The following is a 25,890-nucleotide window of genomic DNA, read 5'->3' as shown; positions in this document are numbered from 1 at the left end:
GTTTCTACTTAGACTTTCAGGAACTTCAAGTACCTTAAAGTGTTGGCAGCATGGAGTGGAAGGAAAGAATTTTGTAGATGATATCAGTGGTGTCGTATTTTGTTTTATAGCCTATATTAGCAGTGTGCTATCTGTAACTGGTAGTTATGGCTGGGAAATGAAAGCCTTCTGTTCATCTAACACCTTCTAAAACAGAAATTTAACTTGTGTAAGCATGAGCACTGGTAATTTTCACTGGTATGTTGTATTTTAATACGTGTAAGCATGATGCGCATTTTTCTGTGAACAGGAGGAAATAAGATAAATGAGTTTCCTTTACAACGTGAAACTTAAGGAAAGAAATCACCTAGCACTTGATAACAATGATGACTTTTCAGTGAAACTAGTGTTTCAAGTCATTAGCACAGTGTCTGGAATAATCAGTTGCTTGGGTTTCTTTCCCATCTTGGAGGGTTATCCATTTCTTCCCGTGCTGTTGCTTTGCTCCTTGGTTAAGTGTCTCTTTCATTTACCCAGGAGAAGGGTGGGGTACTTTGGTGATAATTCTATAGGCTAGCAACTTTTTTTCCCTTTCTGTTACAAACTTCTTTATGCTGTTTTTATACTGGGAGGTTTCTATTTTTGTCTTATCCTAAAGGGATGTAATCCTTTGTTCTTAATTTGCATGCTACTATAAAATGTGGTACAAAACTTATTTTGGAATCCAGGGATGTGTAAAAAGGGACCAGTGCTGGATGGGTTTCTTCATTTGGCTGTGGACACATCGGCTGTACTCTTTTAGGAGCTACCTTTTGCTAGACAAATTAACTTTACAGCAGTGCAAACACTTTCAGGCAGTATTTCTCACTTCTGTGTGTAGAGGAGTAGTTCTGAGTACATACCCAAGTAACATAAAGCCGCTGCTCCTCTGTCCTTAGCAGTTTTTGCTGTTTTCTTAGTAGATAAGTTCTTTTTACCTACGTTTTCTAATCAAACCAGGCGACTGAAGGGTAATAGTTTTGATTATACATACAGAACTTATTTCTTCACTACTCTGGATATTTCTATAGATTTGGCACTTCTTTCATAGTAGTTAATTTTATACTTCTGGCCCTTAATTTCTCTGTAAATCCCATGTCCTTGGTGAAAAAAAGTAACAAGCATTAGTTATTGTAGAAACCCATTAAGATTAAGCAAGAATTAGTTAAACACTTGCTTTTGATTTTTTTTCCTTCATGGACAGCAAAGAAGATTAGTTTTATGTTAAGAATGACCTATCTCAACTGTGCAGTATCAGTGTGTGCTTACTAAATACAGTATTAATTGTTCAGAAGCAAATATTGCTATTTAAGCACTGAAATCACACAGATTTCCAATGGAGGAGAACAGAATGACCACTGTGGGCAAAGAATTGTGCCCTTTATACACCTTGAATTCAAGTAGCAGTTATTAAAAATCACTGCTTTATGTAAAGCTGTTTAATTGTGGTAACTAATGTAATGTGCAGGCAGGGCTAGATGAGCTGTCAGATCCCAGATGAGATGATTTCTTGATGAGAAGTGCCACCGCAGAACAGTGTCTGGGTGATGGAGCTGATGTACTCAGTTTAAAACTTTTTAAATTCTATTTGAGGTGGTGACTTGTGATTCAGCTTGCTCTGAATGAACCTGTTAAAAAGACTGACAGCACAGGCTAGCCTTTGAGTTAGAGAAAATACTTATTCTGAGTTACTCTAAAAGTTTCTCTCTATTGAACCCCAAAAGAAAAAGGGAGGCTTTTTTAATGGCCTGAAAGGCACGAATTTGTTTAACTATGTCTATCTCTCTTCATTCAGGTACTGTCTATTCAGGCATGAGAACAAAAGTTTCTGTGAAGCCATTGCTTTTTTATTTTTTTAATCCCTGCACATTAAAACATATCATGGAGAAAATGTGGAGAGGGTGAGAGAAGCTGCACATCTTGGATTTTGTATTTTAAATGATCCTAGGAAGTAAGTGCTGTGGCTCTAGGTTTGAATGAGGAAACTCTTACTGATGGGCATAGCCTTGCTCAGAAAGTGTATGCTTAGAACTGCACATGCTGCACCTCAGAGTGACTGCTGTTAGACAGGTACTCTGACTGCTTAAGTGATCTCTTATTGCTCATATACTGTGGGAATAACTATGGAGGCACAGTGAGGTCACTTATGGCTTTGATGGAAACAGTTTTTTTCCTTTTTTCTCGTTATTAATGAGTGTTTAACAAGATGCGGAATTGCTGTAGGTTTATTGTTCTAAATTTCATTGAAGCTTTTCAGAGACTTCCTTTTTGATAGTGAAGTGGTGTAGGTTAATATATTTGATTGAAGGCTGCTTGAAGCAGCAAGCAAGCCCTTAAGCTTTTTGGTGCTATTCAGGAACATACTACAGACAAATTCTTAAGTTCTTTAAACACATACTGAACTGAAGCAAAGATGGTATTCTTGCCAATTGGGAGGCTCAGAGGTCAAATAGAGAAGGTGGATGGTTAGATATTAAGACTGGTTTCTGAGGGCTAATGGTTACAAACCAATAATGAAATATGTGGAAAAAATCTCCAGTCATAGTCATGCAGTATTCTGCTGCTCTTGAGTTGCAGCTGTGTAATAGCAGTATGAACATCACTTTTCATTGGTCACTGTAAACCTGCTGCCTGAGAAGCTTGAATTCCTTGCCTCTAGGACCCGTGATGCTTTCTCTTGAAGAAAACTTTCATCCAATGAGTATCTGTAGGCAAAAGATCGTTAATATTTGGAGAAACTTCTGTAACTTTTTTGGCTCCTGGCTTTGGATTGAGAACTTATTTTCTCCCACTGTAGTGGCTGATACTAATCAAATGTCTGAGGTCTAATTGAATAAGCTGCAGCTGGGTCTTGGTAGCTCTTTCGATCCTTAGAGACCTCTGCTGCCTTCAAAGCTCTGTTTATTCCCATAGTTGCAGTCTAAAAGGACACTACAACAGCATCTGCTGTTCCAAACCTTGCTTTCTGTAGGCATACAGCTAGAACTCTGAAAATACTCCATATTTAGTGCTTGTAATTAATCCACTAGTTACTGCAGATGCAGAGCGTATATCACAAACTTGCAGCAGATTATTTTTTTGGAGTATGTCCAAATAGCACTTGTGGGAGTTGGTATCCTCCCTGGAAGAGTGCTTCAGGGAATACTTTCCCTTAGAGAAAGTGACTTCTTGTTTTGGAATGTGTGCAAATGCCAGTGGCTGTTTCTTATTCCTTCCAAACTTCACGGTGGACCGCAGCTTGTGTTTTAGGAAGGCTTGAGTTGAGGGTGCAGAAGCAACGTGTGTTCTCTCTTGGCCTGCTCTCGCTGTTTTGAAACTGGCAGTACTTTAATGCAGCACTTCAAAGAGGGCAGCTTACTTTAGAAACACAGTCAGTCTCCTTAACCAGGTACTTTGAGAGTTCTTAACTTGCCTGGAGTAAGCTCCAGAGAGTGACTGTAAATAAAACCAATTGATGGAGAAAGCAGTAACTTTTAAGCTTCTCCTTGCTTTAACAAGGAAATTATACCACTTCTGAAAGCTTCATCTCTTCCCAGGTAAATAATACTAAGCTAGTTACACACTATCTATTGATAGTAACACTTTGCTCATAGGTTTTAAGAGGATGCTATTCCCCTGAGTATTTTCCCAAGGAATATTTGGGCTACATATGTCATCTTGTTTTCAGTGAAGCTCTATCTGGTATGTTTTGTGTATATGCAGCGTGCCTCTACGAATTGTTTTTCTGACTGCATCTCTTTGGATGAATACTCAATTGTTATAAAGTTATCTTCTCCACTGTTGGGGGAGGGCAGGGGAAAAGTAGAGGCTAAGAACAGAAGAAATTATAAGGGAGAAAATATCAGTAACTGCTTGAAATAAAAATCTAAGGTGTTTTCCTCCCTCTGCACTCATTCTAGCATTGATCAGATTTATTTTGCTTTTCCTACTGGTGATACCATGTTAATTCCTCGAAAAACTTGTTGGTTTTCAAGGCTTTTTGTTAAGATCTTATCTCTGGTCCTTCTAGCTTGTTTCTTGGCACAGGTTCAAAATGTATTTTTTTTAATGTAGCAAGGCTTTGACAAGTGTGGTTGTTCCCTGGGCGTGCTTTCTGCTTAGTGATGATCAGTTAAAACAAAATGTGATGATTCTCCTGATAATGTGATGTATAGTCACTACGTGTAGTTTCCTGAGTACAGGGGAATTAAATCAACTTATAATCAAACTTGAATATCTAATTCCAAAACCTTATGTGTGCCTAGGTAGACTGCCCTAATAGTGCTAGCCTGAAGCTGTCTTTCTTATCTCTTTAAAGGCAATAAAATAGATTAAAGCTCGCTTTTTCTTTTTTGGGCCCTGTTAAATGCTCTGGGAGATCACTGTTTTGATTCTCTACTACTGTAGGCTCACTATATCACATATATGTCACATTTCAAGATGTAGCTTAATTTTATTACCTGTAGTTGAAGTGACAGATGTTCTAAGGTGACCCTAAGCTGGTGTTTGCACATATCCAGTGCATTAGAAAATGAGCTGAGGAGCCCAGTGTTGAGATCTGCAGTATCCTACTCTACTTAGTGAGTAAGCATCTAATTCCCATTAAATACCTCCTACTTTGATCAGCTTTAGGAATGTCTGAACCTGTGTGGATAAAAGAAAGGGACTTCCCAACTCACCAGCTCTCGATGTCCTTTTCATTTGGAAGGAGGTGCCCCTGACTTACAGGACTGTGACAATTGCTCTCAGTTCATTGCTTCCTTGCATAAATTCTCTCTCCAGAGGCACTTAATTTTTCAGCTTTGATTACCTGAGGCTGGAGGGTGGTTTTTCATCTATATTAAACAATACAGAGAAACCGCTGACCACAGTGTCTTCAGGTAATGAAATGAGCACGTAGAGTATGGTGATGCTACAGGCATAAACACATGATAAAACAGCTCTCACTAGGAGAACCTTGGAGCTATGATACTTGGTCCAAGAAATAAGAGAATGGAGAAAATTCCCCAGACGTCTACCAAGCTTTAAGTGAGTCAAGTCTTGTTCAGACAGTTAAGAGGGTGTGTACTTCTTGCAGATAACATCTCAACACAGTATCGCTGTGCAAAACCTCTATTCTTTTCAACATCTATACTTGCTTAATCTGTAGTTTAGTGCCTTCTGTAGTTTCAAAATAGACCACAGAGAGGTAGTTGGGTTAATCTGAAATGTTGTTCTATTTACTTTAGTTTCTCAGAGGAAGAAGTGGAGTTTTATTCGTGTGTGGTCTGTTTCATGCACATGAAGGTGCACTTCTCAGTGTTAAATGGGGGATGTCTGCTAAGGGACTGACACTTCCTCTATTGCATGTTGTATGGATAAAGGTGAGGAGCAGGACATGTTCTGGGGAATTATTCTATTTCCTTAACCAGGAAAGGGTTGTAAACAGACTGCCAGAATGAAAGGTGTTCTGACTGAACTACTTGGCCTGCAAGCATATCTGAGGCTTACAAGCCTAGCTGACAGTCAGGTCTAGGTTTGTGTTACATTTGGACATGGTTGTAGAGAGTGGAAACATCAAACACCTGTCACTTGAGAAAGGTCCTAAATGGCTAGTAAATTATAACCTGTAATGAATGCCATATGGCACCTTTTATTTGCATCTGGAAAAAATCAGGAAGCCTCTAGAGGCTAGTGATTAGAGACTTGTATGTAAAATTCAAATAAAACTGAAGTGTCTGAAAGTAGAGCAGCTTACTGTATATTGCTGCTGTCTGAATGGCAGGTGCTTACTGTTTGTGTCTGAGTGCAAGCACTGCAGATAAATAAGTGGACAGCAGAGATGAAGGCATGCTGAGAACAAACCATTCCTCTAATTTGCAGTGTGCTTGCCTGTATGTAAGGTATAGGATGGCTTGATGCAAGCTTTCATGGTATAACTAAGCCAACAGAACTGCAGTGCTGAGTTAATCTCTTACAAACTCTGGGCATTTCCACACACTGTTCACACTCAAAAACTTTCCCTGTGTATCAATGCACAACTTCGAGTTCTAGCTGTGGTGCTATCATTATAAAGCCATTTGCAGTGAAATAATATCTCCTGGTTTGAATGATGGGGAATTAAAGTAAATGTGTGTAAATCAGATATTAAAATATTCTAGGTCTGTTCTAATGCTTTTCACATAGATTGCTTCTGGAAAAGAATCTGATTTCAGCAACTGAACCTGAAATTCACGATAGCGAAGTGTGATCAATCTGTAGAGGAGGTATGAGAATGTTATCTACTGATTCACAAAGCCTCCTGTTACAAGACTTTAAAGTCAGGGAGTTACTTTGTCTGTGGTGTGTGTTCTTCTATTGGTGCCCTCTCTGATAATATTAAAAGCCTTTTCCACCCTGGGTGATTGATGAGGGAGGGGTTCCATGGATCTGCAGTGTATGCTGATAAGAGGAGTCTGTGTAGGGTACCCATGGATTTGTGAACTTGAAGGCAAAGTGGTCTAAAAAAAACCAATCCGGTAGCTTACATTAATTTCTCTGCTTGCACTGTTAATCAGTGGGATACTTGCCAAACCATCCTTGTAAGATACAGCCTATGGGTTGCAGCATAAAGATCATACTTACCATGAGCTGCCATCTGAGGACAGTTCTGCAAACTGGTACAGCATGATGCTGAGATGTTCAGAAACTTGACATGAAAGTATTTTGTTTTTCAGGTGTCTTCACTTCCAACTTTGAATTGTTTGATTATTTTTCTTCTCGTGTGTCCCACATGCTGCAAGAGCCTCATAGGCCACAGAAGCACAAGAGTTCTGAAGTGGTGAGAACTAGCCCTGTTCATTTGCTTGCTTGCAGTTTAGTGTGAGGTTGGCAGCACTCAGAAAAGCAGAGAGGCAACTATAATTTTCTAAGATGGAGTGCTCTGCAGAGAATGAGAATGAGCTCCTGGGAGTTGCAAGTTCCTCTCTGTTCCTCAGAAGTTCCTCACTGAAGTTTCTGTCCCTGGCAGTTCTTAGCTAAGCATGGAGAAAAGCAGCAGAACTGGGAACTGATTGGCTTGTGTTTTGTCCTCATCTTTGGTTGTGGAAGCTGACACACAGAATCTGTCTCACTGTGATGCCCCAGGGCTGACCTCTGTGTATTGGCCCATTGCTTTCACCTTCTATTTTTCTTCAAAAAAAAAAAAAAAGGTGGACAGCCTTAGCTTCTGAGAGGGTCAAGACTTTCAGTGCAAGCTTCTTCCTGCTGACTTGCAGCCCTTCTGTGCCTTGCTAGACAAAAACTTGCAAAGGATTCATCTCTGTTCCTAAAACAGGCATTTGATTAGCCTGCTCTTATACTCCCCTTTGCTGATGGCTGTCTTTTGTGCTGTAGTAGCAGCTTCTGTGTGGCAGGTCACTTGCCCTGCCAAACTCTGTAGGTATGTGATTCCATAGAGCTCTTCACCAAACCTTCTGTAGGAGCTTCCAGTAAATGAGAGAAAGTTTCCTTCTGGTCTCAGGCTTACAGGGAAGAAAAATCTTCATGGGCAAATAGTTGTGATTTGAGGTTAGATGAAGATTAAACAAGCTTTGGGCATGAGTTCAGTGAAAACGTGAAGTTTGAAAGCTGTCTGTGGCTTTTGTTTAGTTTGTCAACTGGTCTAAAGAGAGCTCTGATGCTGGAAATACTGCTGTTATTTTAACTAGAGACTTACGGTGACAATTCATGCGTGTCTCTACTGGTGCTTTCAAAGCAGCAAAGAAAAAAGTGAATGTTTGGATATCTAAATAGCCAACAGACCTAATACTTGTTATGGTTTTATGATTTTTGTTGTATTATTGATATTCCACATCATAACATCATGTGGTGTATTGGGAGTTAAAAAACGTATCAGACGTTAAACTGATAAGAACAGATACTACACTTTAGGAGGATATTAAATACTGCCCTTTAGAAGGAGGAAGGAGGGTTGTGGAGCATCAGATGTATCAGTGTAGTTAATCTCTCTCATGTTCTCGTTCACAGTGGCCAGAACTATGGCTACTGCACTTAAAAACTTTCTCTGCAAGTCTGAACAGACCTTGCATTGTGCAGGCTTCAAAGGGAGATGGTGCCTTGAGGTATAACGGGTTAGGTTACGTGTCAGAAGTTTCCTTAATTTAAAAAAAGTAAGTTGGTCAGTAACTTCTACAAACATGCGCTTTGGCTCTTAGATTTAGACCAAGATGCTTACTGTCTTGCTACATTTAGCTAGGTAAATTGAGGGAAATGATTACTTAATGGGGTGTGTAATGATGCACTTCAAATTTGGATTTTGCTTTAGAAATGTTACTGCTTGTAAGTACATAGGTTGCTCAAAAAGTAATGTTGCCTATTTATTTCCATGGAAACTACAGCAGGTACAAAGAGCTCAGTAACTGTTTGGTAGAGGAAATTCTCAGCTATGAAACATTGTTTTTCAACATGGTCACCACCATTAGCTGTGCATTTTCACCAGGGATGAATAACAGCCTGCATGCTGCATTTGTGGAAATTAAACCAGTGGAGGAGACCTGCAGTTTCAAAGCTGCGATGATGGTGTCGTTGCTGGGAAAATGTTGCCCATGCAGTCTGTCTTTCATTTTCCCAAAAAGATGGAAATCAAAGAGTGCCAAGTTTGGATTATATGGTGGCTGTGGTAGGACAGTCCAGCCAAGAATAGTGATGTACTCCGTGGTCTCCAAGCACATATGGGGCCTGGCATTACCATGTTGCAAGAGAAAGGTTGTCTTGTCTGGCCTGGCCCAGGAAGTTCAGGCCTGTATTGGGTCAGGATTGATGGTTTGTCTGGGTCATAGGAAATCCAGAAGGATCACCCCTTATTATCCCAAGATACGATGCATGTCACTTAACCTTCTGAGAGCTGTGCCTTGAACCTTTTCTTTGATGGGTAATTCACACATTGCTGCCCTGTGGACTGCCATTTTCGTGCTGCTCTTAGTGCTGTATGACATCTTGTCACTGGTAACGGTGTAATCCAAGAAACTGTCATCTTCATCTCATATTGGTTCAATAGGCCCAGACAAACACACATACAGTGTTCTGTTCTGGCATAGACATTCCTGGGATCCACCAGGCACAAACTGTGATGTTCCACAATTGTTACTATTATTTCCAATGCATTGAAGCCGATATTCAGCTCTGTGCACTGTTCCTTAGTTGTTATCCACTAACTGTTGCGATTGAGTTGGTTGAAACTCTTCATTTCATGGTGTGACTGCTGTGCATGGCTGCCCAGAACATGGCTTGTCTTTCTTGTTGTCACCACTGCTGAAACGCACTGCCCACCCCTCACTGTGCTCACATCCACTGTTTGTTTTCCATTTAGTGAGCTCTGATGAATGTCAGTGGGTGCCATTTTTCCTCATGGAGGAATTCAGTTCCACCCCTTCGCTTCATCCACACTTCTGTGTCAGATGACATTCTGTCAGACCACCCCTCTGCTGCCATCTCTCACACAGAAACAAAATTTAGTGGGATGTGGGTGGGAGGGCTCAGCCTCTACTGCCTTCCCCCCAGCATCTGCCCCTTGTATTGTGAGCAAACATTGTAAAATGTGAGGCATTACTTTCAGAGCAGCCCTCATGCAATACAGTGAGAAAAGAGTGACTGTCTGAAATCTGGGATCACAGTGGCTTGTGCTGCTGTAGCTGACTTGCACAGACAGCAGTAAACTTTTGATCTGCAGACTTGTACTCTTGTTAAGCCCAAAGAGCGTGTATCTAGAAATTAGAACTCGCAAAAGCAGCTTTAACTCTGCTTGTCTAATTCCCACACAACCTTTTCTTTCTCAGTTATATTCACATCCAGGCAAGTGAAAGGAAAGCTATACTTGCTGAAGATAAATGGTGGAATCTTTGACCTGGTTGAGCAGCAAATCTTTAGCTAGATAAGTGTGCAGGTGTCTTGTTATGTGGCTAATAAATACACATTTTTCAGGAGCAGCACCAAAATCAAGGTTAGTCTGTCTTCATACAGTATCAAGGCTGAGTTCCTCTTCCGTTATAAATATAGGCTGTGTGAGATGCAGAACTTGTCCCGTTGCATGAAAGCTTCTTTCGAGGAACAGTTCTCACTGTTGTTTAACAAATAGTTGCAGTATCTTCTGTGAAAATTTCTACCAACTTTAAGTCACAACTGAAGGCAGATGATAAGGCAGTGGGATTCATGTGAAAGTGTGTAGTTAGCACAGCAGTCTGGCAAACTGCAAGGTGCTGTGAAGCTGATCCTTGGCTGTTACAGCTGTGTGCTCCTGAGCGAATCTGGGTATTCTAGCAGTTCCAGGAAGTAGAACTATCTTCCCGTATGTGTGTAGGTATAGCATTGGTCAGTTGTGAAGTCCTGTGTCACTGTTTCCTGGAGTAGAAGACTTCAAAACCATGGATTTTAGTCTAACAACACTTACATAGTTTCTCCAAGTTCTCTTTGGCTCTCAAAAAGCTTGTGAGGATGAGGCGTGCTGGGTGAGAACCTGAGGGATTTGGTGTTCCTTTTGTTCTTTTGACCATAGGCTCTGTGACCTGATAGGGCTGTCAGAATGCACGACAATGTTCTATTCAGCTCTTTCTTTTCTCTGCTCTCCAAAGGTAGTTGTACTATTAATTTTTACTACCTGGTTAGCTGGCTAAGAAGAATAGCTAGTTGTGTTTTGCTGGCAAATATTGGAGTAAGAGGACTGAAACTGAGGCTGCTGAATGATTATGAGGGCTTATTATGAGGAGCATGTGCTTTTTGCAGCCCTCGGAAGGAAGGGGAAGAATAAAGCCTGAAGAACTTTGCGTTGTGTCCATCCTGAAGCTGCAATTATACTTGTCAATATGCACACTGATTACCTGAGCAGCTGGAGACTGAAACCTGCTGCAGGTAGTGGAGTGACTTGCAGACACGCCAGCCTTGCAGGAACATCTCTGTTGTTTGTATACTTTCTTGTACATATGGAGTACAATTGTGATTATTTCTCAGGTTCAAGAACAGCTAAAGGAGTGAATCCTCATGTGTTTGTGCTGTATGGGAGCTGTCCCAAGTTGAGTTGCTTTTGAGTGGATTTGTGGCTGGCTCTTTCTTTGCCCATTATGGAGGTCTTTTAAAACCAAACTAACAAAAGTTGAGCTTGTAAGTACTCAAGTAATGTGGGAATGTGCAAACACAGGAGATAATCTGCTCCTGCTGCTTACTATGGCTTGAGGGCATATCATCTGTTTATGTAGCTTTTGCTGCCTGCTCTCTCAGCTGCTCCTTCACCAGTGAGAGATCCATGGTTGAGTATGATCCTGTGATCCAAGTGGGTTGTAGACTTTTAAATTTGCTTTAAAATGTTAGCCAATTTTTCCTAGGCAGAATTTCATTTCAGCGATTTCTGTGCCTCCCTTTGCTGCTGGAGGGCTCTTCCCACCTGCAGTGGGGCTTACAGTGCAGTGGTGTCAGGTAACCATGGTTCTCTTCAAGGCACCTGCTTATGAAGCTGGCTTGGGCATGTTAATCTCATACACAAATAGATGTTGCATGCAGAGGCTCCTCTGAATGGTGAGAAAAGGCTTAGTGTATTGCAGGGCAGCACAGCACCTAAAAGCAGCGGATACTCACTGTCTATTTGCAACTGTTGCTGGAGCAAAGGAACTAGTCCACTTGTAAATGTTCACAGCTTTTTCTTTCTCTTCTCCAACTGTTTGGTGAGATCTAGATTGAGAATTCATTTGTGAGCAGTGTTGGTCACGTCAGAACTCTTTTAATTGTTTACAAAGGCACCTTATTGATTCTTTACCTGTGCCTCTTTAAGAAGTTGCACCTTATTCTCTTGACTAATGCACAGGTTTCAAGTTCTGTTAAGTGATCAACATCATCCCTCTTCATCTCTAATTTCTTACAGTGGAAAGAGCACTAAAATATTGTTAAATAATTGTATGTTGAAGTACTAATACGTTACTTAAATAATGCATACTTCACCTTGATGGTTTTTAGATGTGCCCCTGCTGCCAAGTAACTTACCTTCCTGCAGCTGGGTGGGTGTAGTGGTAACTCACTTCCAAAGCTCAACAATCCGTGGCAGTAGGTACAAAGTTGCTTAATTGTGCTATTACTTGGATTCTGATTGCTTATGAGCAGATTAATTGATCTGAATGTTTGACCAGTCCTCTATAACTTTTATTAACTTATTCTTAGGAGAAACTTTTATTGACTACAGTTTTAGGAAGTCCCAGGCTGCTGTTCTTTCCAGGAATAACATTTTACCCTCTTAAATGTTTTGGCTGATGTGGTTGTGAATGGGAGGTGGGGAGGAGTGGGGTGTGCTGAAGTTGCCTTGTAACTAACATCTCTAGGCCTGGTGAGAAAAGAAAGCAGTGCACCTAATGTTTAGTGGAGGTTTCTAGCCAAAACAAATCTTGAGGATAACTTAAGCTTATCCATTTCACTGAGCTGTCTGTTACAAACGTGGCCAAGAGTAAGAACTGACTTAGCAAACTTAGACATTTGAAGCCTAAGTCAATTTAAAGAAAAATTAAAAACCTCCACCCCTTTCTGTCGATGGCATAAAGCAGTTTTCCTCAGTTCTTGTAAGGCACAAAAGACCAAGCTTGTTCTGGAAGAATTATCCCTTGACTGGAAAACCAATACCATCCTTCCTTTTATATACTAATGAAAAGAACTTGCTCTCCACACACTGGTTCAATGGGGTAGAAGCTGTCAGGAAAATCCAATGAAAGGATTAGCTAAACTTGACTAGATTAATTAGAGCCCTTCATTATATCTTGCTATGCACTATAACAGCAGAGGAAACAGAAGTGATAGTGAGTCCATCCTTACAGGTGTGTGGTGGGTGGTGGTGAGGGGAGTGTTGATGGGAAAGCAATGAGAAGCAAATCTCCACTGTTTCAGGCATTTCTTACAAGCTGCATCCATTCCCTGTCCATCCTCCTGTAGCCAAAAATGAGAAGATTTTAATTGTTGTGAAGATCACGTGACCCACTCCTTATGATCAAGCCCTAGCCCACTATTCCAACCAAGATTTTATTACCTTCCCTTTCACATTAGGTCGTACTGACCAGAGCAAGATTCGAGCTGCTGCCTGGCAGGAGACTTTCTCGCTTTCTCTGACTTGTAACAAATAGACCAAATGTAACTTCTGACTTCCACTGAAGTGTGAGGCCTGAAAACACAGTCACTCAATTGCCTGAGCTAGTGATGATTAAGCTCTAACATAGCGAACTGCTGGTGGTAGTTTAGCGGATCTAAACCTTGGTCTTAATCTAAGTTTTTCTGGGAGTTCAGTGTTGTAGTAATCATATCTGCTCTCCTCAGACATACTGCTTACATGAAGGAGAGATTCCAGGCACTGGTACTCATAGTATGCAGCCTAGATTCACTCATTCATTTATTTAGGTATTTTGCATTTGTGTGAGGAACATAATTAAATCTGTGATATCAGAAGTCTCTTTCTGCTGAGTTGCTTTCAAACTTGTACTAGCTTGTTATGCAGTACATGTTCTGTAGCACAGTTCTTGAGCCTGCTCTTCTGAGGAAAAAAGGCCTTGAGACTATTGAAGAGTCTAAACAAGAAGCGATTTCTCATTTAGAGCAGATCACTGAGCTCTTGAGTGCTGTGCTTTGCTTTGTTTTGTTTTACACTGCTAACACTTTTGACTTGATTTTTTTGTTATATTGCTGTATGACCCAGAAGTGGAATGAGTCAGTCTCAATAGAGGACAAATTCTCAGGGATTCTTTCTTTCAACTGTTCAGGTCACAAACCTTAATGTAGTGTAGAATAATGCAGATTAAAAAACAGTCAACCAAACTACTACTTTTGTACAGAGAGATAAGTGACTCTGGTGAGGGAACGATTCTTGATAAGCTTGTGGGTAAAGAGATCTTTCCAGGATTTAAGCCAAAAGCTGCTGCTGTTTGCTTACAGTGAGGGAGTGGGGAGAGCTTTCTGATTACTGACTTCGTTCAGCCTCCCATTACTTCTGTCTGGGAAAGACCATTTTCCCTTCCTGCAAGTAAAACATCTCAGCTGGATATGCAAAGCAATCTATCAAAAAGTGTTCAGTGAGTACACTTTGAGACGGGATAATTGCCAAAGTTAAGAGGCTCCTCAAAGTGTAAGGAATTCAGTTCAAAAATATAAATGATTTTGGAAGACAGTCACAGCTTTTGTGGTGTTTTCAAGTTATGATTTATGGTAAGAGCTATATTGATGAATTCACTTTAAAAATGGGGTTAAGGAGAGAAGCACTTAAAAATACTTTACACAGTAATAAAAAGTCTTTAATGCCATAATACTGGAAGGGGTGCACTCTGTGTTTTGGTATCAAGTGCACAGATATTTATTGCCTGTGTGTGCAAGGAAGATATGTACTTTGTCAGCTCCGTAAAGATCAAAATCAGCACAGATATAGCCCTTTGTCGTAACCAAGCTGATTTAAAGATCAGTTTGCTTTGGGATACCCAGATTTGAGAGGCTGTTACCCAAGAGGTTTGGGAGGGTACTGGGAAAATCCTTTTCCTTCCTCTCAGGAAAAAAAGCTTAAGGGAAGGGGAAAATCTCATGGTTATCCTTATGCTACTTAGGGGAGGATACAGTAAAGACTCTTCTTACCCTGCATGGTGGCTGTGCATCGTGAGGGACTGGTGAGATTCTGTGGGGTGCTCTTCATGAAGGCAGCCAGCCCCTGGTCAGGGTCCAGAGAGGCCGTGGGATCTCCACTACTGGAGCTACTCAGGGTACAGCTGGACATGGTCCTGTGCAACCTGCTTGGAGCAGCTCTGCTTGAAGTGATCCCTTCTGTACTGCACTGTTCTGTGATTCATTATCTTTGATTGTATCTGCTGCATGCAGTTGTGCTGGTGGGATTGGTGCTGAAGATGAGTTAGCACTAGTGATACAGTTCTCTGCTTTTCTTTATAGAGTCAGTGGCAAAGGGCAGAGGCTCTTCTGAGTTTGTATGAAAACTTTACAAGTATCTTGTTTTGTGAAGGGGCCGCATTGTTCCTTTTCCCTTTAAATTCTTTCCCCATTCAGTCCAACTATTTTACCTGAAAACTCAGGAAAATTTCTGTAGGAAACATTTTTTTGAAATGTAAGAGGAGGACTAAATTAATTTCGTGTTCCTTAACCTAAATGAATTTTCCTCATGCTCTGTGCCATTGAGATGGTGCATTGTTTTAAATTGTTTTACCACTGTGTAGCTTAATGTTATTAAAGACTAATGATTTTTTTTTCCCGTCTCTTGGAGACAGCAGAGACCTTCAAGTAGATCTGTGTGATCTCCTTGCAATAGGAAACTGGCACTGCTGCACAGTGAGATAAGTACTTGTTCTTTCGTTCTCTTAGTTTTGTGAGGCAGGGGAGTATTACATGTAACTAAGGTTAATCTCTTTTAAATGAAGCAAGATTAATCCTAAAACTTGTTTAAATTGAACTTGTTATTTAAAATACACCTCTGAAAGTAACAAGGATCTGATCCTGAATTCAGAAGGTCGCTTGGACTGGAAGAGGACATCAGGAGTGCACCACTCTGCTTCAAGTGGAATCAGGGATGAGGTCAGGCCACGTTATTCAGGGTCCAGTCTGATCTTTAAAAACCTCACCTGGCTACTAAATTTAATCTTCACTTTAGCTGAATAATCTGATTACTGAGAATTTTGAGTTTCTGTGTACATCAAATTAAGGAACCAATTAGAAAAGCTGAAAATCTGGAGCTGTGCCCTAGCTGTGTTGTGTGGCACTATTGCAACACAGAAAGCTGCACCTTGTGGAACTGGATACTTTATTTATCCTGGGTTTCTGTAGCTTCAGGTGAATTAAGCTACTTTGGTGTCTTCATTCTGATGCTTGGTAGTGTGTTTAGGCTAAGAGCCAGGACATTAGTAATGCCAGGTAGGTGATGGGTCATGTCTCTGTGGTAATGAGGGCTATAGCTGGTGTGTGGGTGTACTGAGAACTGGCAAACTGGCTCGTCTCCTGCTTGAAACTTTCTCTGTACATACTGTTCCTTGCAGGTTATTTGAGGTTGAGGGGAGAAGCCCAAACCTTCAGCTTTTTCATCTGTTAATGATGTGCTGTAATTTATTGTAGATGTGATATTACATGTGTCCTCAGAACAGATTAAATCCTCAAGTATTTGGGGTAGTATATCTTCTAATGCTGGTTGTGATTTTTAACTATTAAGAGGCTTGGAAATGTTTACTGTCTTACATACACTATAAAGTTTTGCTTTCTCCATACATCTGACTTTTTTTAAGCACACCAGTCTGCTCACTTATGAAATCACTACAGAACTGTAGTGAGTATTATATGCTGAAATTGGGGAGAACTTAAACAGATGTAATATCAATAACTTTTCTAGCTTGAATCATCTTTGTGAATCAAATTCCTTAACTCCTTCCTCTGACCTTCCATCCCTCTCAGACCCTCATGTCTCCCCAGTATGTGAGGGAGCGTTTTAGCTGACTTGTCGTGCTTGGTAGAGTGTGAATATGACTAGATGACATCTAGATGGTTTGTTTGTTTGTTTTTTGAAACCTCTTCTGAGTAATTGTACTGTGGAGGCATGCATTAATTAGGTACCAAGTATCTTTCCAATAACTACCCTTAGTAAGGATTGGTTGAACTCTTGTTCAAAACCTGACATCTACTGGTGAGAGCTATAAATTGGGTGCTGTCAGTGTGGTGGTAAGTGCTGAAGAAGCTGTGTTAAAGTTATTTGGTCATAGGTGTTGCATTTTTACTTTGCCCTAAGGTAAATATTATTTGAGAGTAGATCTAAAAATATAATGAAATATAAAATAAATATAAAATTGCTAAGGAAACTAACATGTAAAAGCATAAGTCTCTTAATAAAGCTAATCAAGCTTCCAATATACTGTATGCTTTGAACATGTGTATAAGGGCTAGGTGACCTACTTCATAACTTCTGTCGTAGTATTGCAGACCTGATGTTACCTTACAGTGACTCAAAACATGTAATCTTTTCTTGTATCTTTAAAGGCCTGCCATGGGTGTACATCTCTAACCAAATGTGATTGCAGTGGAGTTAAAGGAGAAAAGGTAAGAATATCTTATGTGGTTGACTAATGCACAGACCATTGCTTCTGTACAGCTTTGACTTCCATTCCTGCTGTCTGAGCTCTGTATTTTACCACTGGTCCTGCTTAGGGTTTTACGAGTTTATCCTTTGGGGAAACAGTGGGTGCTCAGCATTATTTTTTTTTTAGGGCTTCAATTCTCTAGATTAATTTTTGACACATTTCAAAGGTGATTTTGAAGTCGCATAATCATAACATCAAGTGAACAAGTGTGATTCAAAATATTAAGTTACTGCTTTGATTCAATATTATGCTGCTGCAGAATTTTACTATTGGCTGAGATTAAAGAGGGCAGATGTTTAAAACTGAGAGTAATATATGGCACTGTACTTGCCATCCAGATAGCAGTAGACAAATGAGGTCATTCCTTGGTGTTTACTTACTTCAGTTCATCGAGCATTTTCACAGTATAATTATCTAGTGAAAAATAACATCCTCTTGATGGCAAGTTTAGAGTTTGATTGGGCTAGCTGAAACTTCAGCCTGGTTGGTGCATTTCCTTCAGATGCAGGTGGCCAAAACAGGTGTAGCATAACTCTAGTAACAGGACTACTGTAGGTTTAGTTTGAAGGCTCTCCAGCACTAAGCTACACATTCCTGATACAACTATAGCAGGTGCAACTTTGGAGGCTCCATCTGTGATGTACTGTTAGCCTTTTTCTGAACTAGTCACAGCTATTTTGTGAATTCAGTGAACAAAATCATCTGGTAAGTATAGATACAAAAACCTTGGAGTACATTTTCTGGCTTTCTAAATAAAATAATAAAGGGAACATAGTGTTTTTAGCACCCACTTCTGAAACTGGTAGACATATATAATGTAGATTTCCACTTGCAGAGTGGAAGATTTACCATGAAATATGGGAACCTGGATTCCTTCTTCACCAAAGTCAAGTTAAACAGCATGGAAGTCTGGCAGGCCTCAGTATTTTTATTAAACAGCCTTTCAGAAACTTGCAGGCCTTCATGGTACACAGCTGCAAGACATCTAGAGGTTGTCCTCAGATGATGAGGCTGACCCATCACAGCATACCAGTTGCTTAAACATTTGATACCTCTTCACCTTAACCTTCTTGCAAATTATCTTTGTACTAGTTGCAGGTTTACACTCAACAAGCTTTGGGTTTTTGCTTTGTATTTGATGCTTGGCACTTGGTATTTCTGCTTCATTCTATAGTGACCTTTGAACCAGAAGTCAGACTCTGTAGTTCTTCATCTAATTGGCATGTAAACAGCATTAGGCAAGGAGTTGTTTAAATAATTATCCCTCTTTGATTCTCCATTGAAAATGTGACAATGTACTCGTAGAATTAGTGGAAGTCAGGCATATGGAGCCTGGTGATGTACTGGGAAGACAGGAAAAGCCTTGTCAAATGCACTCAGCCTAGCCCTGCGCTTCTGTTTCACTGTTTCATTATGAGCCTGCAACTACCTTCTGCATCTAAGTTGCTGTCCCCTTGCATTAAGTCAACTAAGAAGTGCTTCTTTGTTCAGCTCTGCAGAGCCTACTGTGTCCCTTTGCAGAATCAGAAGTAACCTTCTTTCTAAGTATCCTAGAGTTCCCTTCTGGATATCCAAATTCTATCAAATCAGGCAAAGTAATACAAATTGAACTGCAACAGATAAGAAAACTGTTTTTGTGTTTCTCCTTGGGAAGCTGCAGCTCTTAGCTAACTGCTTCCATGCCATCAGTGATTCTTGTGTAACTCTGTCTCAGGCCCTTATGTACCAGCAGTATGTTATCTGTTGGACCAAACTCCAGTAAGTTTTGGTGTGTATTTTTTTTTTTTGTTCTTTTTTTGGGGAGGAGGTGGAGGGGGAAGCCCATACATAGCTGACAAAAATCATTGCAATGAAGGTTTTCTGTTCCGGCTCATCCACCTTACTCAACTATTAAACTTCCCCCCCCCCCCCATAATACACATTTTAATATGTTATCATGAATGAGCAAAGAATTTACTAGAAAAGTTAGAGAAAATTGGTCACAGATGAGATCTACCATGTCCTGTGTTTGCAGTAAGCTGTTGCTCAATGAACTGGATCCAGGAAGAATCTGTGAAAACTCAAGGAAAACGATTAAGCTGCTATACACAAGAAACTAAAGCAAATGGTTGATCTGGTATATGTGGATGTTTACAAGAATTACTTGTGCTTCTTCACTAAATGCATGTAATAGCTTCTCCTGTAAGGAAATAGATAACGGTTGAGTTTGAAATAAGTACTGCCTGGCACTTATGAGATGAATCTGCCTCAGTGCTGCTCCAGCTGATCAAGACTGAGTGGCAAGGGCTACAGCAAGCAGACTGCATGCATCTTGGTCTCTAAGAGGGCATGTTCTCCAAGATCAACGTTGGTTTTGCTTTCAAGTAGTGCAGTTAAAATGTTTTCCTACCTCTCCCTCGTAAGGTATTTCCATTTCTCCTCCTCAACTTGGGTTCAGAGCTGTCACTGGGTCACTCTCTCTGAAAACCAAGTCTCTGGCTGCAATAGAAACATGCAGCTCAAGTTAGCAAGAGTTACAGGACTTTGTTTTGTTTTTTACATCTCAGGTGCAGTTTTACCTCCGAATAACTAGGAATATGTTAGGCTATTCTAGATGTTCACACCTACTTGGTTCTACCCATTCAAATTAGGCTAAACAAGCCAGTTCAGAAGCTGCCCTTTAGTTATGTATGATTAGTCTATGGCCTTTTAAAAAGGGACTTCAGAAGATGACAAGATAACTGGCTTTATTGATCACAATATAAGAGCTGCTGAAGAATCAGCTGGGTGGAAATTCCTAATGTATTCAGTTAAGTGTTTGGTGCGCAGGATTCTGGCCAGAACAGCTTGTAATACTTGAGTTCTGAAGACAGTTCAGATGCAAGGAATCCGTAGCCTCTGACAAAAGCAGATAATCTTGGAATCTTCTGATCTATGTACTTGGAGCTCTGACTTTCAGGAGACAATTCAGTAAAATCCTCAAGCAAGGTTTCTATTTCCTTCTGCATTTATCACAATAAAAGATGTGACTGAAGCTCAGCTGTTTTCATTGTTGGATAAAAATAGCTAAGAAAATTGAAACTTCTCCAACTTCAATCACTATCATGAGTAATTACATGCTTTGTAAGTCCTGAACTGCAATAACATTGCCCTGTATTCGGAGATGTTTACAGATTGCTGTGACTTCTTTTGCAAGGTAAAGCAGATCTGCTGAAGAAATTCTGTATACTGAAGAATGCAGACTGTGCTGGAGTGATTTTTTTCATTGTACTCTACCTCAGTATTAAACTATCTTCAACACTGCTTGTGTTTGGTTATGTGCCTGTTTTTTGTGTAGGGTCTTGATCATGTAGTTTTATTTATTATGCTTTAAGTGACATTAAAAGCACTAAGTTTAGGGTGTTTCTTAAATGTTTTTAATTCTCATATTTCAAGCAACATTTGCATTCAAGCTTGTAAGCTGACAGTTTTGCTACATCTGTGTAACTGATTGAGGGCAAATGCATTGGAACTACGTGGAATTTATCACTGAGATCAGAATCTGATTCCTTGCCCATTCCCAAGGGTAATGATGGCTTATAGCTGATGACTCTTCATTCTGCTCTGGAATCCGGTACTCGTAGGACTGGAAGATGAGATCTGAGCTGACCTAAACCTTTCCTATTTTATTTTTTTTAGTAGCATCATGTCTGAAGCAGAAAGTATTCAGACTTCCTTATTTTTATTTTGGGGGGATTTTTATTTATTTGCTGCAAGAGCAGGCTGGCAAGGCTGTTGGTTTTAGCATCTGTAAGAAAATATATTGCACGTTACCCAGAGATTTCAACATCACTCCAAAAAATATATTGTCCTTTTACTAGCTTTGACTCTGAGGAATTTTTAAAATGCCTTTTCTCTTTCAGTATGCCCTTGCAAGGGAACAGACACTTTTCCCTAGTAAATTCAGCAATTTAGCATCTGAATTTTGTTGCATACAGTACCTTATGTGCAAAATGTAGGAAAGCCTGAAGTGAGAGCAAGTTATATCTGAGAACTGTTCTTGCTTATGAAATCCTTTTATCCAACACTGGAAAAGAAGACAGCTGTTGGAAAAAAGAAATCTCCCAACATCTATTCCAGAGAGCTGGATCAGGTTGGCCTCTTCTCCAGCCTTCGTTTCTCCCACCATTTTTTTTATCCGAAGTAACAATTATAACACCACTCTTTCCTCTGTAGCTACTTTGGTACAGTTCCCTCAGTGTTTGATGCAACCCCTTAGCAGTTTCCAAATCTAGTCCTTCAAATCATCTGGTTGCTCTTGAGTGTAGTTTGGCAAGCTCTGCTGGCATTGCTCTGATAACAGTTTCCTCATGTGAGGCTCACATTGTAGTTGTTCACTTTCAAAGTGGGCTTTGAAAATCCTATATTCACTATTTCAACAGCGCATCTGTTGCCTCCTGTATTTCTTTCAGTTGTTTGGTTTTGTTTCCTCTTCTACTTTTAGGGCCTCTGGCTTGACAGTTGTGTGACTGTTTGGAGTGGAGACCTCAGAGCAGTTGCACTTCAGAGAACAGTTCAGTAGCAGCAGATGACACAGAAGGCCGTATGTTGCTTTCTCTAATAATGTGACCAATGCAAGATTAATAGACACTGTGTAGCCTAGCTTGTACCTGATGCATCTGGCATGCCTCATGTATGTGAGTGTTTCCTTAGTGTGCTAAAGCTGTTCTTGCTCCCAAGTCTATCACTGCCTTATGTTTTCCTTATTGGGCACTCCCAAATTCCTCATTCTCTCTCCTTCAGGGTCACACTAACCCTTTCATATCTGGGCCTGGGCTCATAACATTTCTCCAGTACTGCATTTCAAGTGAAGCAGTGTCAGCTGTATAGCTCCATGTGAGGGTAGAACCTGGAGATCTGCATGCAAAAACACTGTCAAATTCAACCTATCCTTAATTTAGATTGTAATCAGCATTTCCACAGGGGAAAAAAGATACCTGTGTCCTGTGTAAATGAGCAATACAGGATCTACAAGAAAAAAGTAATAGGTTTTCATTTTAATTAGGGAACTAGGGTTGGCAGGCTGGATGGGACCATGTATCCTTATCCAAGGACTTTTATCTGAATCTCATTGTGTTTAGAACTGAAGTACAGCTCATATTTGCACACAGTGTTTAATCTGTCATCCAAAGGGCTTTCCTCTTGTCTTCCAAGAAAGCAGCATTGCAGGCATCCAAGTAAAGTCATGAAGAGAATCCCTGTTACTCTTTTTTTCTGATGATCAGTACATTCTGTAAGTGTTTTGAATGTAACTGCTAGTTTCTTATCCTCTGCAGTGAAATGTTACTTCAGTAGGTGTTCTCCGTGAGAAAATCAGAATTTAAAAATAAGACTTAACCCTGCTATCCTATGAAACCTGAAATCGTGTTCAGCATTGAGATGCTGTGGAAAATAGAAGGGAGGTGAGCAAAGCCATAATGTTACCTTTTGTATATCATGTTCCAGGCTGCAATTAGATGCTTCTGTCTTGAAATCTCCAGTTTTCAATTCTCTGCTGATGCTGCCTTTTTGAAGATAGGAAAATCCTGATTCAGTTCCTTCCCCTCGTGGAGATCTAGGCAGGGCCGTGGAGTTCTTTAGGGAACACAGTCACTGGCAGATCAACAGGTCATAGATAAAGGAGCTGCTATTTGAATTCTCGATGAAGTGCAAGAAAATGAAACTTCAAGGTGAATTAAAGAATGCACAGAAAGCTGCACAGCTTTAAACTTAAGATTAAGGTGCTTATTAGGATGGAGTAATGATCTTTCTTTGGCAGTTCCTGTAGTTGTGAAAAATAATTTGGGTAAATCTATGGAAGTTGCTTTGCAGGTATCTGTAAAGCAGTAAGGAATAATACTGAGCAATTGATTGTTATGTAAGGATTGTTATGTAAGCGTTGTATATGCTGGTTGGTAGAGAAGGGCTGTAGGAAATAAAAGTGGATGTAATTGAAGAGCATACAACACTATATGCATAAAAAGGTGTACCTATTCTGGTATTTTCTAATTTCTTCATACTGATCGAAACCTTAATGTTTATTGATTTTTATGTATCTATTTTATAGGAGGAATGAAAATAAGTATTTTTTTCAATTTGCAGCTGTGAATGTCTGAAGCTGCAGGAAAGCAGCACGTTGTAACAAAGCAATTTACAGAGTGGCGTACTGTGGTGTATGGCAGAGGCATATCTGATATGCTAAGCTGTCATGGCTAATCGTTGTATAAATATTGATTGAAATACGGTTGCTGCTTGGTAGCTTAGAATTATAGTATGAGGTGCAGGTTAGAAGGGATGAGAAACGTTATTTCAGCATTGTCTTGTCTCTGTTTCTCTTGATTTAGATCATAAGCACTTAGGACTGGAACCATCATTATAACCTGTCTTTATGTAGTGCTTAGCCTGCAGGGCATGACCACTATCTCACTTTTTGTATTATAAAGAACAGCCTTATATCTGTGAAATGATAGTAAACAGCACAATATAGCAGCAATCTGTATCCATCTGAGCATTTCTGTAGGTATTGCAGTGGAAGTTGAGTCTTCAGGAGAGATCTGATGTCTAACAAAGCTATGCTTTCAAAGGAAGATGGGAGAGTTCTACGCAGATGACCAGTGCAGGAGAGTTGCTAGTGAAGTGTTACTGTCAGTAGTGGATGAACATCTATGAAACCTGTTTAAGGGGTGTGGTTAAAGCCAGTGCCTACGTACAGGAATTTCTGTAGCTAAGCCGGTGAGATATTTAATTGAATTGTTAGAGTTTGTAGGACAACTTCCCATTGAAAAGCAGAAACATAGTTTATTTTACGAATTTATTTAAAGTATCTTGTGCTGTTGTCATGTTACCATCTGCATGTATCCTTTCTGTAGGGCGAAAGGGGATTCCCAGGCTTGGAAGGACAGCCAGGTCTGCCTGGGTTTCCAGGACCAGAAGGACCTCCTGGTCCAAGAGGTGCAAAGGTAAGTCTAAATTATCTTGAATAGCATGGAAATGATAGGTAGTGTTAGCTTGCTTGTAATGCTGATCCCAAATCATTCCAGAATTCTTGATTACCATCAGCTTAATAGTGAAAATCTTCAGTAGATATTGTGTTAGATCACCTGAAACAGTCAACTGTAAGAACGTTACTCTTAAGTTTCCTATCATTCAACTACATGTGCCTGCAAACACTGTGTGTTCACTTGTATCCTTTCCCTAGGACTGCTGCTAAGGTCAGAGAACAGGTTTGGCAAGGCATTGTATTGTTGCTGTATTGATGCTTGCAGTAATGCATTACTTGGGTTACTGATAAGAGTGGTGTTCAGCTCCTGGAGGGGCCCCACCATGTGGGCAGTATTGCAAACTAGTTTGCACCTGGTAGCATTCCTGGGCTGGGTTTGGATGGGGTGATGCAAATGAAGACCTCATTGAGTTATGCAGAGACAACTGAGGAATGTTCCTTGCTTTCCCTGCAGTTTCAGTTTATTTTTGTTTGCTACTGAATTACATTACCTTGTTCAGATGGTTTTAAAATGTTGAAAAGCCTTTCTTTGAATGAGCTTATATTTAATGTATACAAGCTTATCCATTATCTGCCTTTTTTTTTTTTTTTTTTTTTGGAAATATCCACAATCTAAACTAACAGAAACATAACTAACAGATGAAAAGAAGATAGTAGGTAGGCAATAAGAGTAATCAAAAGGCTACACTGAGTGAGATAAAATTAGAAGTATATCAGTGTAACAAGAAAAGGGTCTTCTATTAGAAACCATGACTATGTTTTTATTAAAAATGCCCTTTTTTCTCGGTCTTTTACTATGAAGCTTAATCTTTTCTATCTTGTGTTGCCCACAAGAGGTCACTGCAGTATATTTGATGAAAGCAAGCTGAAGGTGTCTGCTTCTGTACAAGCTGAAATAACTGATGAGAAATAACCATTTCCTCTCTGTTATGGCTTATCAGCTGCAACAAATGCTTTTCAATTGGAGATCCAATGACAAAAATGAAATTTTTTGAACCTTTTTACTCAGGACGTGATAACTTAGGTAACTGTTAGCCATCTTATTACAAAAACTAAAAGAAGCATTCAAAGGTAACAGTTTACTTTGATAGAAAAAAAAAAAAAGACTGCAAACTTCAATGTTGTTTTGTTAGTGTGTTTTTGGTTTTTGTTGTGATTTATCTTAGGGCGATGATGGACTTCCAGGACCTATTGGCCCCAAAGGAATCAGAGTAAGTATTGGTATATTTTCTAGTGATGTACTAGAATTATGGGTAGAGCCTGTTATGGGACTGGATTCTCCCAGAAGTGGTGATTTTGAGGGAAAAAAATAATTAGGAAGAGTAATGTATCTATCAGTTAGAAAAAAGATTGTATTACTTTTTATGAATAATCTAAGATTGTGTAATACAATCAATGCAGTAACTTATTATGCTACACAATCTTATGTATTACTTGTATTATTTTTCATACTTTCGTAAGGGACAGTAGTCCCAATGCTGTATATATGTTATATTTGTATGTAAGGTCAATATGTGAGAGATTAATTTGTCTGGAAAACCTTCGTGTTTGGGGAATTTGCTTCTTTTTGTCAAGCTCCTCAGCTGGCGTTGATACGTTGCTGACTTCAGTGGTACACATTCTTCTTTTGTACCATGAGTTGTTGCTTTTGTCCCTCTGTACATCTGCATACTATTATCTTAGTTGTTCTGCATGGTCTTCTCTGTGCTTTTATGCTACTCCCCTGAAAGAAATGTAAGAACCTTGATGGCTGCCCAGTATGACATTCTTATTTTACAGATTATTTTGATGTTTTTTGTTTTTTTTTTA

The 25,890-nt window shown here is 39.8% G+C and overlaps 1 protein-coding gene across 1 annotated transcript in view; it reads left to right on the top strand.

Annotated features, from left to right (window-relative positions):
• The window catches only part of COL4A5 (collagen type IV alpha 5 chain), a 77,094-nt gene that overhangs the window by 6,151 nt on the left and 45,053 nt on the right, over positions 1 to 25,890 (top strand). The window contains exons 2-4 of the mRNA XM_065729625.1: positions 16,984 to 17,043; positions 23,951 to 24,040; positions 25,248 to 25,292. Coding sequence (XP_065585697.1) covers positions 16,984 to 17,043; positions 23,951 to 24,040; positions 25,248 to 25,292 — 195 coding nt within the window. The remainder of the gene's footprint in view (positions 1 to 16,983; positions 17,044 to 23,950; positions 24,041 to 25,247; positions 25,293 to 25,890) is intronic.

This window comes from Cyrtonyx montezumae, unplaced genomic scaffold (assembly GCF_038088225.1).
Source record: "Cyrtonyx montezumae isolate F1298 unplaced genomic scaffold, pur_monq_1.0 scaffold_11, whole genome shotgun sequence".
NCBI classification, from domain to species: Eukaryota; Metazoa; Chordata; class Aves; order Galliformes; family Odontophoridae; genus Cyrtonyx; species Cyrtonyx montezumae.
The sequence above is the reverse complement of the archived record's forward strand: the minus strand, read 5'-3'. Positions and strand labels throughout refer to the sequence as shown.